This window comes from Leucopleurus acutus, assembly GCF_964270905.1.
Source record: "Leucopleurus acutus genome assembly, chromosome: 16".
NCBI lineage: Eukaryota > Metazoa > Chordata > Mammalia > Artiodactyla > Delphinidae > Leucopleurus > Leucopleurus acutus.
In genome coordinates, this window is record NC_139158.1 from 40,270,008 (window position 1) to 40,286,095 (window position 16,088).

At 44.4% G+C, this 16,088-nt stretch overlaps 1 protein-coding gene across 1 annotated transcript in view; it reads left to right on the top strand.

The window, feature by feature from the left end:
- DTD1 (D-aminoacyl-tRNA deacylase 1) overlaps positions 1-16,088 on the top strand; it is a 98,908-nt gene that overhangs the window by 5,757 nt on the left and 77,063 nt on the right. Inside the window, exon 3 of the mRNA XM_082857554.1 lies at positions 1,573-1,808. Within this exon, the coding sequence (XP_082713680.1) occupies positions 1,573-1,808 (236 nt within the window). The remainder of the gene's footprint in view (positions 1-1,572; positions 1,809-16,088) is intronic.

The window sequence follows — 16,088 nt, forward strand, 5'->3', positions numbered from 1 at the left end:
TTTGCTCCTATAAAGTGAGACTCTGTCAGTTTTACCCATGTCCCTTTTGATGCAGTGTGGTTATTTCTGTGTCACAGATGGGGAGAGCGAGGAAGAGCCGTCACCCAGTAAGTCAGCAACAGGGCAGGACCACAACTTAGCCTCTGTCCCTATTTGCTGCTTCAGCCTTGAACCATTCCCTTGGTGTGAAAACCAAGCCTCTTTTCATAGGAATGTTTTATGTTTTCAGTTTGAGCAGTATGATCTGGGCACTGTTTATACATGTTAAGAATGCCCAGTTGTTCACTGTTCACAATAGGATCTGGAGCTCAGAGAGGTTACATTACCTGCCGAAGGTCATGCACACGTCCTTAGCAAAAAGCCTGACTCCAGGTTAGAACCTAGGCCACCTGGCCTGGAAGCCAGTGCTCTTTTTACTAAGGTGGGAGGTTTGTCATTGCTCTTGGCCCTTAGTACAGGCAGCCTCCCCTCCTCATGTTCACTCTCCCCCGCACCGCTTTGCACATGTACTTCAGATGCTTGGATCCATTTTCTCTGCCCCTGGTGCCCAGAGCCTACATGTGACGGTTGCCCAGTTGTCCCTTTTGTATTAGGTTGAAAACCAGACTTGGAACCAAGCTCCCGCTGAGGTGTTGATGACTAGTTCAATAACACTCACGGATGTTGGTATTTTAAAGGCTGTCCCCTGGATTCGCAAAGAGGGAGCGAAGTGGTGTAGTGGTTAAAAGCCGGGGGACTGGTCTGAATCTCTCCGTGGCTCTGACAAAATGGAGAGCTAGTACCTAACTTGGTTAAGAGCAATGACTCAACATAAGGCAGACCCCGCTGTGGAGAAGGGGTGATGAATAGCGCCCACCGCAGAGGGTTCCCATGTAAGGTGTCGGCGAATGAGTATTTGTTCAGGCTTTGAACATGTCTTCAACATTATCCAGAAAGGTGGCTTCAAATGGTGGAATTGCACCTTTCACGGAGGTAGTTCTTTGTCATTCGTCTCAAGTCTGATCTTATAAATGCTACCTGGTCCTCCTCCTTGCCAGGGTGGCTGTCCTTTGTCATCCACGTGTATAGGGAAAGCCCCGCTGGGGCATAAGGAGCATGTGACATAGTTGTCAAGGTGTCTTTCCCCAGATCGTTTTGCATATCTGCAATGACCATGAGTTTTCTCCAGGGTATTTGCTGAATTGTTCATTTTGAGAAGTTCCAAGAAAGGGTATAAAAGCGGGGCATCATTTATTCCAGTGTAAAGATGGAATTCTGTAAAAAATCAGAATTGAGCCCATGTTTTGACACATCCGGTTCCCACCGGAAGCTGCTGTGAATTGGAGGGGCTGACAAAAAAAAAAAAAGCAAATCGCCAATCAACGCTAAGAGGTAGGACTATTATTACCCCTATTACAGATGCAGAAACTGAGGCACAGAGTAGAAAGTAACTTGCCTGTGGTCACCCCTGCTGTAAGTGATGGAGCCAGCACAGTGTCCCTAGTCAGCAGGGTGCTTGTGACATTTGGGGGTGTGGGTGTGTCTGGGGGGCTTATGATTCTTCAGGTAGCGCTCACCCCTGTTTTCCCCCAGGGTCCGGAAGATCTTAAACCTGCGTGTGTTTGAGGATGAAGGTGGGAAACACTGGTCGAAGAGTGTGATGGACAAACAGTACGAGGTGCTGTGCATCAGCCAGTTCACCCTGCAGTGCGTCCTCAAGGGGAACAAGCCCGATTTCCACCTGGCGATGCCCTCAGAGCAGGCGGAGGGCTTCTACAACGGCTTCCTGGAGCAGCTACGCAAGGCATACCGGCCGGAGCTTGTCAAAGGTAGGCGGGAGCCCAGCGCCCAGGAGGGCGTCCCCTGGACACTTCCTGGCAGGGGAAAGGCAATCTGCAGATGCAACATTTCCTTTTCCAGAAAGTTCACTGTTTACGCTTATTACTTTCTTAAAACAGCATAAGGGCCGCTGCCGCCGCCGCTCTTATGCGTTTCCTCTGAATGCCCCAGTACCGTTTACCCTTCTTTATTCTTCTGTCCACATTTGGAATGTTTAGCAACCCAGCAGTGCGCTTGATATAGTGGTGGTTCATTTCGGTTGCTTATCCTGCCCAACAGAGAAATACACCTGCCAGACACCAGTGGGAGCCATGTGTCATTTTAAATTTCTAGGAGCCATATTAAAAAAAAAGAAAAAGAAACAAGTGAAATTAATTTTAAAACTGTAATTCATTTAGCCCAGGATATCCACAATATTCTGATTTCACCCTGTCGTCAATGTAAAGAGTTATTAATGAGGTAACTCCCGTTCCTTCTTCTTACTGAGGTCTTTCATTCTCACAGTGCATCTCGATTCAGACCAGCCACATGTCCAGCGCCTGGTGGCCGTGTGTGGCCCTCGGCTGTCATTTGGACAGTGTAGGCTTAACGGCTTGTCGTGGGGACTGTCAGCCTAGCCTGACCGATCAAGATTAAGCCTAGAAAACGCCTGAGAAGCGTGGACCTGGTTTGTGGGAGGATTATGAATCGGAACTTATGAATCTTCTCAAGAGGGGGTGTTTCTAGTCTCTTTTCATGTTCCTAGTGTGCTTTTCCTTCAGTTATTGGGAAGCGTATTGAGCCTCCTTTGGTGACGCACCTCAGGGTGTGAACTTGCTCAGCAGGGTGTCTGCTTCCGAGTCTGACTGCAGCTGCTCCTGCTGCTGTCGGACTCTCTTAGCTGTTGAGTAGTTGTTAGTAGTTGACTCTGTAGTGTTTCCTACACTTTAACTTTCTCTCAGTGGGTTTGACAAACCCAGGTCCCTTTGTTATCGGGCCTGCTTTCAACCGTAAGTAATAAAAGTCACGACATGACTTTGGAGCTCTGTAGCAGAGCCCCACATCTCGGAGGGTCGTCAGCTCCTCAGGTGGCTCTGTGTTCTGAGGAGTGATGTTCCACCCCCACTGGTATTTCCTTTCGTTTTAATTCTCCTCTTACTTGTGTCAGGTGTCCATTTGCCAACAGGACAAATGGATTCTATGTGATCAGGACCCTCCCGCCTTAAGTCAAATCCTGCTCTTTACTTGGGTCCTGGTAGAGCAGAATATATTCGCTTCTTCTGGGAGCATCGAAGTTTAGAACTCCATTGACACGTCCGATCGTGGATGTCCACTGGGGTCCTCTGTCCGTTGTGGCTTTGCTGCAAACAAGGTTCTTCCCAGAATTAGCCATTAAGTCAAGTGCTTTGAATAATAATTTTTCTTGGTTGAGACAAGGATTAATGCTGCCAGCATTGCCTTCTCTGCTTGATGTTTATAGAATCATCCCATTTCTGAGTAATCTCAGACATATTTGGGGATGCACTGAAGTCCTTTGAAGGATGAGCAGAAGGAATATCATGAAAGGCTTCCCTGGTGGTGCAGTGGTTAAGAATCCACCTGCCAGTGCAGGGCACACGGATTCGAGCCCAGGTCCGGGAAGATCCCACATGCCGCAGAGCAACTAAGCCCATGTGCCACAACTACTGAGCCTGTGCTCTAGAGCCCACGTGCCGCAACTACTGAAGCCTGCATGCCTAGAGCCCGTGCTCTGCAACAAGAGAAGCCACCGCAATGAGAAGCCCGCACACCGCAACGGAGAGTAGCCCCCGCTCGCCGCAACTAGAGAAAGCCTGCGCGCAGCAACAAAGACCCAACACAGCCAAAAATAAATCAATTTATGTATAAAAAAAGGAATATCATGAAAGCACAGGTGAGGGCCCTTTCCATGGGAGAACAGTGATGGTCGTGAAGGAATGCTTGAGTGAAAACAAAACCACTTTCGTCTAAAGCCTTAAAGAGGAGCGTTTTATTATTCAGTGTTTTGTGTTCCTAAAAACACCTTTTACGTTTTGAAAAAAATCTGTATTCCATCCAGGTAATTATATGAAGTGCCTGAAGCAATGTACTGCAAACAGTATAATTTTATAATGGATCAGAATTTAAGCTCATGGGATATGATACCTCTGGTCATTTTGATGAAAAATCAACATGAATTATGCCACGGGTTTTCATCAGAGTTTATTTTCTGCTCCTTTGGGCTTTCAGAGGCACTGCAGTGTTTTCCCAGGGCCTCACTCACTCTTCGCCTTTTATCTCCTTTATGGTCTCTAGTGGAACCAAGTGCAGGGAGCGTGTTTTACGTGCTTGCTGTCTTTTGGTAAATTTTGAGATTCTGGCTTCCAGCTCCGGTACGGAAAGGCCTCTGTGACCTGGAGGGAAGATGGAACACAAACTGCTAAATACGTTTTCTTTCTTTTAGGATTTTCAGGACCTCTTTAGTGACTTTAAGACTTAAAGGAGTTTAATTCGAAAATTAAAACATTTAACCCTAACCCTAAAAAATTTTAAAAACTTTCCAGTTTTATTGAGGTATAATTGACCTCTAACACTCCATTAGTTTTAGTTGTACAACATGGTGATTTGATATACACATATATTGTGAAAGGATCACCACGATAAATTAACAGCCATCACCTCACATGGGTTGACAGTTAAGGTAAGGATGCTGTACCTCACATCCCCAGAACTTAGTTATCTTCTAACTGGAAGTTTGTACCTTTTGTACCTGCACCCTCCAACTTTGGCAACCACGAGTCTCTTCTCTGTATTTATGGGTTTGTTTTTTTTAGGTTTTGTAATATAAGTAAGATCAGACAGTGTCTTTCTTTGTCTAACTTTTTTCACTCAGTGTAAAGCCCTCACGGTCCATCCATGTCATCACGAATGGCAGGATCTCCTCCTTTTGTGGCTGACTGGTATCCCACTGTGTGGCTAGACCACATCTTCTTTATTCCTTCATCACCAGTGGACATTTAGGTTGCTTCCATGTCTTGGCTGTTAGTTTAATTAGACATTAATTTTCACTCCCTTCCTCTTTAATGACTGAAACTTTATTTCAAATGTGTATTTAATTTGCTTCTCTTACTTGTTGTTAAGGGCTGGATGGAGGGTGTAAACTCTTCCTATTTCCCCTGCTGAAAGATTCAGACTTTTCTTTTTATCCTGAGTTATTTCAAGTCTTTGGACAGTGACAACAGTGAAAGGATTTTCTTTCTGCCTATACCTGTATCTTCTTTATTATTATTATTATTTTTGTGGTACGTGGGCCTCTCACTGTTGTGGCCTCTCCCGTTGCGGAGCACAGGCTCCGGACGCGCAGGCTCAGTGGCCATGGCTCACGGGCCCAGCCGCTCCACGGTATGTGGGATCTTCCCGGACCAGGGCACAAACCCGCGTCCCCTGCATCGGCAGGCGGACTCTCAACCACTGTGCCACCAGGGAAGCCCACGCCTAGCTATTCTTAATTGTTATTTTTCTATATGCATTTTAAAATCAGCTTGTCTAGTTCCAGAAAATAATCTGTTATTTTTATTTGATTTGCATTAAATTTATAAGTTCATAATTCCTTTGTTTCATGATAATAATTACTCTTAGCATATTTCCTTACCTCCCTTAACTGTTTTTTGGGACAAACTGCAGCCCTGGCAGGACGCCAGCCCTCAGCCTGCCCTGGGCCCGTGCAGCTGAATGTGGCTGGAGACAACGTCCACATCAACTGGCCTCACGGTCATAACCTTGACCTGCAAGGTGGCTCAGCAATTGTGATACATCGGCCTGTTCATTCACTTGACTGTTCTCTCTCCTGAAAGCTCCATCCTCACCTTAGCTATTGACCTTACTTCCCATTTTCCTGAGAAAACGGAAGCACTCAGAAGAGAACTTCCAGAATTCCGTCTGCTCCACCTGCTGGCATCTGCACCAGGAACCAGCCTGCCTTCCTTCGAGGTGGCTGACCCCATGCTCTCACCTGTGCAGGGACTGAGCAGGGACGTTCTTCTGCCCCCTCTTCTGTCTCTGAGTCAGTTTTGCTCCCCCATGCCCAGACCATCCCCACCAGCTTGCAGATCTGCTGTTGGTCCTCCCATCATGGAGACAGCCTGTCAGCCCCACCTCCAGCTCCTGCCCCAGTTCTCTGCTTCACTTGACTGCGTGGTCTGTGGAGGGCTGTCTGCCCCCATCCCACTCCAGTCCGCCTTTGCCCCTCTCACTGCTGTAGCTGCTCTTGGCAAGGCACCATGCCCTCCACTTGGCCAGGTTAGTTCTCATCCTCAGCTCAGCGGCCCATCAGCAGGTTTAGTCCTGTTGCTTCCTCCCTCCTCTGTGGGACAGTAGTCCTTCACTGGGCGTTTAGGGCTCCGCACTCTCCTGCTTTTCCTCCTGCTTCACCGATTGCCCCTTCTCAGTTCTTGGTTACTTCTTCCTACTTCCTCGGCTTTGTGACATTAGAGGGCTCTGGCCTTTGAACTTTTCTCATTTACACTGGGCCCTTGGGCATCTTGTCCAATGGCTTTTAAAAGCCATCTAGGGAATTCTCTGGTGTTCCAGGACTCCACACTTCCATTGCAGGGGGCACAGGTTCGATCTCTGGTCAGGGAACTAGGATCCTTCAAGCCGCATAAAAAATAAAATAAAATAAAAAAATAAAATAAAATAATAAAATAAATTAAATTCTTAAAAGCCATCCATGTGCTGGTGACTCCTGAATTTCTCTTCCAGCCTGGACCTCCCCAGCCTTTTTGTTGCTTTTCGTTTTGCCACGCTGCACGGCTTGAGGGGGTCTTGGTTCCTAGGCTGGGGATTGGGCCTGAGCTCCTATACTGGGAGCACTGAGTCCAAACCTCTGGACTAACAGAGAACCTCAGACCCCAGAGAATCTTAATCAGTGTGAGCTCTCTCAGAGGTCCTCATCTCGGCACCAAGACCTGGCTCTGCCCAACTGACTGCAAACACCACTGCTGGGTGCCTCAGGCCAAACAACCAACAACACAGGAACACAGCCCCACCCATCAAAAAAAATGAGATGACAAAAAATATGTTACAGATGAAGGAGCAAGGTAAAAACCTACAAGATCAAATAAATGAAGAGGAAATAGGCAATCTACCTGAAAAATCAGAGTAAGGATAGTAAACAAGATCCAAAATCTCGGAAATAGAATGGGGGCATGGAGCGAGAAAATACAAGAAATGTTTAACAGGGACCTAGAAGAACTAAAGAACAAACAAATAGTGATGAACAACACAATAACTGAAATGAAAAATACACTAGAAGGAATCAATAGCAGAATAACTGAGGCAGAAGGACGAATAAGTGAGCTGGAAGATAGAATGGTGGAAATAACTACTGAGGAGCAGAATAAAGAAGAAGAATGAAAAGAAATGAGGACCGTCTCAGAGACTCCGGGACAACACTAAACGCACCAACATTCAGATTATAGGGGTCCCAGAAGGAGAAGAGAGAGAGAAAGGATCTGAGAAAATATTTGAAGAGATTACATTCAGAAACCTAACATGGGACAGGAAATAGTCACCCACAAGTCCAGGAAGCTCAGAGAGGCCCATATTGGTTAACCCCAAGGAGAAACATGCCGAGACACATATTAATCAAACTAACAAAAATTAAATTCAAAGAAAAAATATTAAAAGCAACAAAGGAGACAAGCCTCTTAGATAGCCTCATCCACCAGAGGGCAGACAGCAGAAGCAAGAAGAACTACAATCCTGCAGCCTGTGGAAAAAAAACCACATTCACAAAAAGATAGACAAAACGAAAAGGCAGAGGACTGTGTAGCAGATGAAGGAACAAGATAAAACCCCAGAAAAACAACTAAATGAAGTGGAGATAGGCAACCTTCCAGAAAAAGAATTCAGAATAATGAGAGTGAAGATGATCCAGGACCTTGGGAAAAGAATGGAGGCAAAGATCGAGATGATGCAAGAAATGTTTAACAAAGACCTAGAAGAATTAAAGAACAAACAGATGAACAATACAATAACTGAAATGAAAACTACACTAGAAGGAATCCATAGCAGAATAACTGAGGCAGAAGAACGGATAAGTGACCTGGAAGACAGAATGGTGGAATTCACTGCTGCGGAACAGAATAAAGAAAAAAGAATGAAAAGGAATGAAGACAGCCTAAGAGACCTCTGGGACAACATTAAATGCAACAACATTCGCATTATAGGGGTCCCAGAAGGAGAAGAGAGAGAGAAAGGACGCAAGAAAATATTTGAAGAGATTATAGTCGAAAACTTCCCTAACATGGGAAAGGAAATAGCCACCCAAGTCCAGGAAGCGCAGCGAGTCCCATACAGGATAAAGCCAAGGAGAAACATGCCGAGACACATAGTAATCAAACTGGCAAAAATTAAAGACAAAGAAAACTTATTGAAAGCAGCAAGGGAAAAACGACAAATAACATACAAGGGAACTCCCATAAGGTTAACAGCTGATTTCTCAGCAGAAACTCTACAAGCCCGAAGGGAGTGGCATGATACACTGAAAGTGATGAAAGGGAAGAACCTACAACCAAGATTACTCTACCTGGCAAGGATCTCATTCAGATTCGATGGAGAAATCAAAAGCTTTACAGACAAGCAAAAGATAAGAGAATTCAGCACCACCAAACCAGCTCTACAACAAATGCTAAAGGAACTTCTCTAAGTGGGAAACACAAGAGAAGAAAAGGACCTACAAAAACAAACCCAAAACAATTAAGAAAATGGTCATAGGAACATACATATCGATAATTAACTTAAACATGAATAGATTAAATGCTCCAACCAAAAGACACAGGCTTGCTGAGTGGATACAAAAACAAGACCCATATATATGCCGTCTACAAGAGACCCACTTCAGACCTAGGGACACATACAGACTGAAAGTGAGGGGATGGAAAAAGATATTCCATGCAAATGGAAATCAAAAGAAAGCTGGAGTAGCATACTTATATCAGACAAAATAGACTTTAAAATAAAGAATGTTACAAGAGACAAGGAGGGACACTACATAATGATCAAGGGATCAATCCAAGAGGAAGATATAACAATTATAAATATATATGCACCCAACACAGGAGCACCTCAATACATAAGGCAAGTGCTAACAGCTATAAAAGAGGAAATCGACAGTAACACAATAATAGTGGGGAACTTTAACACCTCACTTACACCAATGGACAGATCATCCAAAATGAAAACAAATAAGGAAACAGAAGCTTTAAATGACACAATAGACCAGGTGGATTTAATTGATATTTATAGGACATTCCATCCAAAAACAGCAGATTACACTTTCTTGTCAAGTGCTCACGGAACATTCTCCAGGATAGGTCACATCCTGGGTCACAAATCAAGCCTCAGTAAATTTAAGAAAATTGAAATCATATCAAGCATCTTTTCTGACCACAATGCTATGAGATTAGAAATGAATTACAGGGAAAAAACCGTAAAAAACACAAACACATGGAGGCTAAACAATACGTTACTGAATAACCAAGAGATCACTGAAGGAATCAAAGAGGAAATCAAAAAATACCTAGAGACAAATGACAATGAAAACACAATGATCCAAAACCTATGGGATGTAACAAAAGCAGTTCTAAGAGGGAAGTTTATAGATATACAAGCCTACCTCAAGAAACAAGAAAAATCTCAAACAATCTAACCTTACTCCTAAAGGAACTAGACAAAGAAGAACAAACAAAACCCAAGGTTAGCAGAAGGAAAAATCATAAAGATCAGAGAAGAAATAGATGAAATAGAAACAAAGAAAACAAAAGCAAAGATCAATAAAACTAAAAGCTGGTTCTTTGAGAAGATAAACAAAATTGATAAACCATTAGCCAGACTCATCAAGAAAAAGAGAGAGAGGACTCAAATCAATAAAATTAGAAATGAAAAAGGAGAAGTTAAAACAGACACCGTAGAAATACAAAGCATCCTAAGAGACTACTACAAGCAACTGTATGCCACTAAAATGGACAACCTGGAAGAAATGGACAAATTCTTGGAAAGGTATAACCTTCCAAGACTGAACCAGGAATAAATAGAAAATATGAACAGACCACAAGTAATGAAATTGAAACTGATTAAAAATCTTCCAACAAACAAAAGTCCAGGACCAGATGGCTTCACAGATGAATTCTATCAAACATTTAGAAAAGAGGTAACACCCATCCTTCTCAAACTCTTCCAAGAAATTGCAGAGGAAGGAACTCCCCCAAACTCATTCTATGAGGCCACCATCACCCTGATACCAAAACCAGACAAAGATACTACAAAAAAAGAAAGCTACAGACCAATATCACTGATGAATATAGACGCAAAAATCCACAACAGAATACTAGCAAACAGAATCCAACAACACATTGAAAGGATCATACACCATGATGAAGTGGGATTTAACCCAGGGATGCAAGGATTCTTCAATATACGCAAATCAATCAATGTGATACACCATACCAACAAACTGAAGAATATCATCTCAATAGATGCAGAAAAAGCTGTTGACAAAATTCAACACCCATTTATGATAAAAACTCTCCAGAAAGTGGGCATAGAGGGAACCTACCTCAACATAATAAAGGCCATATATGACAAACCCACAGCAGACATCATTCTCAATGGTGAAAAACTGAAAGCATTTCCTCTAAGATCAGGAACAGGACAAGGATGTCCACTCCTACCACTGTTATTCAACATAGTTTTGGAGGTCCTAGCCACGGCAATCAGAGAAGAAAAAGAAATAAAAGGAATACAAATTGGAAAAGAAGAAATAAAACCGTTACTGTTTGCAGATGACATGATAGTATACATAGAGAAAAAATGCCACCAGAAAACTACTAGACCTAATCAGTGAATTTGGTAAAGTTTCAGGGTACAAAATTAATGCACAGAAATCTCTTGCATTCCTATAAACTAATGATGAAAAATCTGAAAGAGAAATTAAGGAAACACTCCCATTTACCATTGCAACAAAAAGAATAAAATACCTAGGATAAACCTACCTAGGGAGACAAAAGACCTGTATGCAGAAAATTATAAGACACTGATGAAAGAAATTAAAGATGATACCAACAGATGGAGAGATATACCATGTTCTTGGATTGGAAGAATCAATATTGTGAAAATGACTATACTACCCAAAGCAATCTAACAAATTCAATGCAATCCCTATCAAATTACCAGTGGCAGTTTTTACGGAACTAGAACAAAAAATCTTAAAATTTGTATGGAGACAGAAAAGATCCTGAATAGCCAAAGCTGTCTTGAGGGGAAAAAACGGAGCTGGAGGAATTAGACTCCCTGACTTCAGATTATACTACAAAGCTACAGTAATCAAGACAAAATGGTACTGGCACAAAAACAGAAACATAGATCAATGGAACAAGATAGAAAGCCCAGAGATAAACCCATGCACCTATGGTCAACTAATCTATGACAAAGGAGGCAAGGATATAGAATGGAGAAAAGACAGTCTCTTCAATAAGTGGTGCTGGGAAAACTGGACAGCTACATGTAAAAGAATGAAATTAGAACACTCTGTAACACCATACACAAAAATAAACTCAAAATGGATTCGAGACCTAAATGTTAAGACCGGACACTATAAAACTCCTAGAGGAAAACATAGGAAGAACACTCTTTGACATAAATCACAGCAAGATCTTTTTTGATCCACCTCCTAGAGTAATGGAAATAAAAACAAAAATAAATAAATGGGACCTAATGAAACTTAAAAGCTTTTGCACAGCAAAGGAAACCATAAACGACGAAAAGACTACCCTCAGAATGGGAGAAAATATTTGCAAATGAAGCAACTGACAAAGGATTCATCTTCAAAATATACAAACAGCTTGGGCAGCTCAATATCAAAAAAACAACCAAATTGAAAAATGGGCGGAAGACCTAAATAGACATTTCTTCAAAGAAGACATACCAATGGCCAAGAGGCACATGAAAAGATGCTCATCATCACTAATTATTAGAGAAATGCAGATCAAAACTGTAATGAGGTATCACCTCACACCAGTCAGAATGGGTGTCATCAGAAAATCTACAAACAATAATTTCTGGAGAGGGTGTGGAGAAAAGGGAACCCTCCTACACTTTTGGTGGGAATGTAAATTGATACAGCTGCTATGGAGAACAGTATGGAGGTTCATTACAAAACTAAAAATAGAACTACCATATGACCCAGCAGTCCCACTACTGGGCATATACCCTGAGAAAACCATAATTCAAAAAGACACATGTACCCCAGTGTTCTTTGCAGCACTATTTACAATAGCCAGGACATGGAAGCAACCTAAATGTCCATCAACAGAGGAATGGATAAAGGAGATGTGATGGTACATGTAATTGAGTTGGCCAAAAAGTTCATTCAGGTTTTTCTGTAAGATGTTATCAAGCCTGAATGAACTTTTTGGCCAACCCAGTTCAATGGAGTATTAGCCATAAAAAGGAACGAAATTGGGTCATTTGTAGAGATGTGGATAGACCTAGAGACTCATACAGAGTGAAGTTAGTCAGAAAAAGAAAAACAAATATATTAACACATATATATGGAATCTAGAAAAATGGTACAGATGAACCTATTTGTAGGGCAGGAATAGAGACGCAGACATAGAGAATGGAGATGTGGACACAGAGGGGGAAGGGGAGGGTGGGACGAATTGGGAGATTAGGTTTGATGTAAACACACTACCATGTGTAAAATAGCTAGTGGGAGCCTGCTACATAGCACAGGGAACTCAGCTCGGTGCTCTGTGATGACCTAGATGGGTGGGATTGGGGGTGGGGGGGTGGGAGGGAGGTCCAAGAGGGAGGGGATATATGTATACATATAGCTGATTCACTTCATTGTACAGCAGAAACTAACACAACATTGTAAAGCAATTATACTCCAATTTAAAACAATAGTGTATTTCCTCCAGCTTCTGTTGATAATATTTGACACAGCCACAGTGCACTTAATAAGACCAGGAAATTAACTTTGCTGAAGCACTGTCGAATGAACTACAGACCTTGTTTGAATTCTGCCAGTGTTCCCACTGGCGTCGTTTTCCTGGTCCCAGGATCCAGTCCAGAACCCACGTTGCACTTGGTTGTTGCGTCTCTTCCTTAGTCTCTTCCAGGGGGTGACGGTTCCTGGGTCCTTCCTTGTCTTTTGTGGCCACTTCTGAAGGGTGACTTGTTTGGTCAGTTTGTCTGTCCGTGTCCCGCAGCATGTGTTTGCCTGAAGTCTTCTCGACGTTAGGTTCAGGTTGTGCGTTTTGGCAGGAACACCACGGAGGTGATCTTGTACATTAGATCCTGGGTACCTGCTGTCGATCAGTCTGCTTATTTGGCAGATTTCTCTCTGGTCAAGTTATTCTTTTCCTCTTTGTGTAAATATCCTGTGTGGAGATACTGTGAGACTGTGCCAATATCCTGATATCCAACACACCCCGCCCACTGATTTTATCTTCATCCCTGGTCTTTGCTGCAGCAGTTATCACTGAGGTGTTTGCCCAGTCGGTCCATCTTTTTAAGTGTCAGCTGTGCTGCCTGGGAGGCGGGGAAGGTCATCAGGGTGCCTTCGTTACCCGACTGTGAAAAAAGCAGGTCACCACATAGTCTTTCTCCAGTTCAAAGGAGCGAGCTTCCCTTGCTAGCCAAGTGTTTCATTTTTAAAGGAAGGGGAGTTGATTTTTTTCCAGTGTCTTTTTGTCTAAGTTTTAACCTGGTGAATGCCCTTCCTAATCAGGAGCTGTGCCGACTCACCCTTCACTGGTCACTGCACCGTGTTCCTCTGGTGTGTGTGCCTGTGAGAAACTGACCACACGTCCCTGTACAGTTTTTTGCCTCTGTATTCAAAGGCGGAAGTGGGCTATGCTTTTTTTTTTTTTGTATATCCAGTTTTTATATTAGGGTAATACTAGCCTTGCAGGATAAATTGGAAGGCTTTTCATCGTTTTCCGTTGGTCTGGACCAATTTAATCAACAGGAAGTATCTGTGTTTTTTTTTTTTGTTTGTTTTTTTGCGGTACGCAGGCCTCTCACTGTTGTGGCGTCTCCCGTTGCGGAGCACAGGTTCCGGACTCACAGGCTCAGAGGCCATGGCTTATGGGCCCAGCCGCTCCGCGGCATGTGGGATCTTCCCGGACCAGGGCACGAACCCGTGTCCCCCGCATCGGCAGGCGGACTCTCAACCACTGCGCCACCAGGGAAGCCCCGGAAGTATCTGTTTTAATAGATCTTGTCGGACCAGCCCTTTGGGTGGCCTTCCTTGGTCACGGCTCTGGTCAGGATTCCCAGGACCCTTGAGCCCCTGTAGGCAGTTTGCCTGTGTCTCCTATCCGTCTGGAGTTTCAAATGCATCAGGAGGCAGCGTACAGATTTTTTTGCGGGGTGATTTAGAATGATCTCTGCATCTAGAATCATACCCTTTTCTCATTGTGCTTTGTTAGACGTATTTTCCCCCTTTGCTCTCTATCAGAGTTTTTAATATTTTTTCAGAAAACTAGCTCTTAATTTATCAAATCTGGTTATATTTTTTTGTTTGATATTTTATTATTTTCCCTTAATCTTCACTTTCGAAATTCTGCGTACCTTTTGTGTGTGTTGTTTATTTGGCTTCTTTTCCTGGTTCCGTATTTCACGTACTTTCAGTCTTCTTTCCTAACAGGCGCATTTAAGGCCCCAAACTTCACTTTTGCTTGGCTCCTCTTTCCCCCATCAGCAGCTCCCGCGGGCCTGACCTTTGACATGCACACAGAATCCAGCAGCTACACACGGCGTCTGCGGCCCCCGGCCCGGCGGCCGCCTCTCCTCCCACCCAAATTGTCGTGACAGCTCCCTAGTGGGTCTTCCGCCTCCACAGCAGCCCGAGTGAGTCACTTCCCCACGGATGCTGATCCTCAGGTTAGAACAAGCTTTCAGGCTTGGGAAATGTTTTGGGATTTCCTCTGTCTTCTCAACAACAGATACAAGAACCATTACATATATAGGTGTTCATGGGGGTGGGGGGCTTGCCGGCCACTTGAGCCCTGGGGCTCTAGCCCAGGAGGTGGCGGGAGCTGATGGCAGGTGGTCCGGAGCAGAGGTTCCCTCTGGACGAGGGTCAGAGTTTACAGGCTCAGTCCTTTGAATCCATCTTTAAACACTGAGGCTGCTCCTGCTGTGTGTCTTTTGTCCCCAGAGCCCCTGAATTGGGTCAGAACCTTGCTGTGAAGCCCCTCCAGGGCCACTCTGCTCCCAAGGTGAAAGACTTCTTCCCTAGTCTGTGTCCTAAACCATGTCCAGCCTTGGCCCGGCCCAGCACTCGAGAGGTTCTGCAGTGAGGTGAAGTGACGGTGTTAATATATTCCAATAATAAATACATGAGAAACTCATAATAAAAAGCCAAAGACATGGAGAGGACCTGAGCTTAACTATAAACCCTCGCCCATTATCACAGTCCCAGGGAAAAGTTACAGATCAAGTTTAAGTTCTGTGTCATATTCAAGTCTAAAGGAGTTAAAGTCTGAAATCAGACCCCGTGGCCAGACGAGCTCAGAAGCTGCCCTCCCTGGTTTCTCACTCAGCTGCTCTCGGTGGAGGGGAGTCTGCCTGGTGGAATAGGTTCTTTCAGAGCCCAGGCCTGGCTCTGTCACACACAGGTCCACTTGGGCCCCTCAGGGCCTCAGACACTGCATCGTTCTCTCGCGCCTCAGTGAGGAGACCGGGCAGCCTTGGACACAGGTATCCCAGGCAGCAGGACACCGAGGACACCGGCAGAGCCCGGGGAAGTCTGAGCAAAGCTGGTGGTCAGGGATGACCTTGCCTTGAGCCTCCCTGTCATGCAGGATGGGCGACTTCAGAGCTTCAGCTAGGACGAGAATTTAACCTCCCAGCAAGGGGTTAATTTTGGTCCTAGGCATTTACCATCTTAATGTCCGTTTGCACAGAAGCTGCCCCTGTTCTTAGGTCTGCGGTTTGGAATTGGGGACGCCCCTTTGGGGACAGGTGCCCTCACTTTCCTTTGAGGGGGCACTTTCCATCCTGGGCCACAGGGCCTGTCGCCCAGTGTCTCTTACTATGGAGTCCTGGTCCCCGGATGCCTGCTGCCTAGAGCGGGTGTCTCCCTCCAAGGCCTGAACCACCGTAGAGCCAAGCAGAGACCGGCAGTTGGGAGGGACTTGGGCCCAGGGAGAAGCCTCAAGATTCCGGTCAGGGTTGCTGTTCTGCGGCCTCTGTGACCCTGAATGTGGCATGGAGTCAGGTGG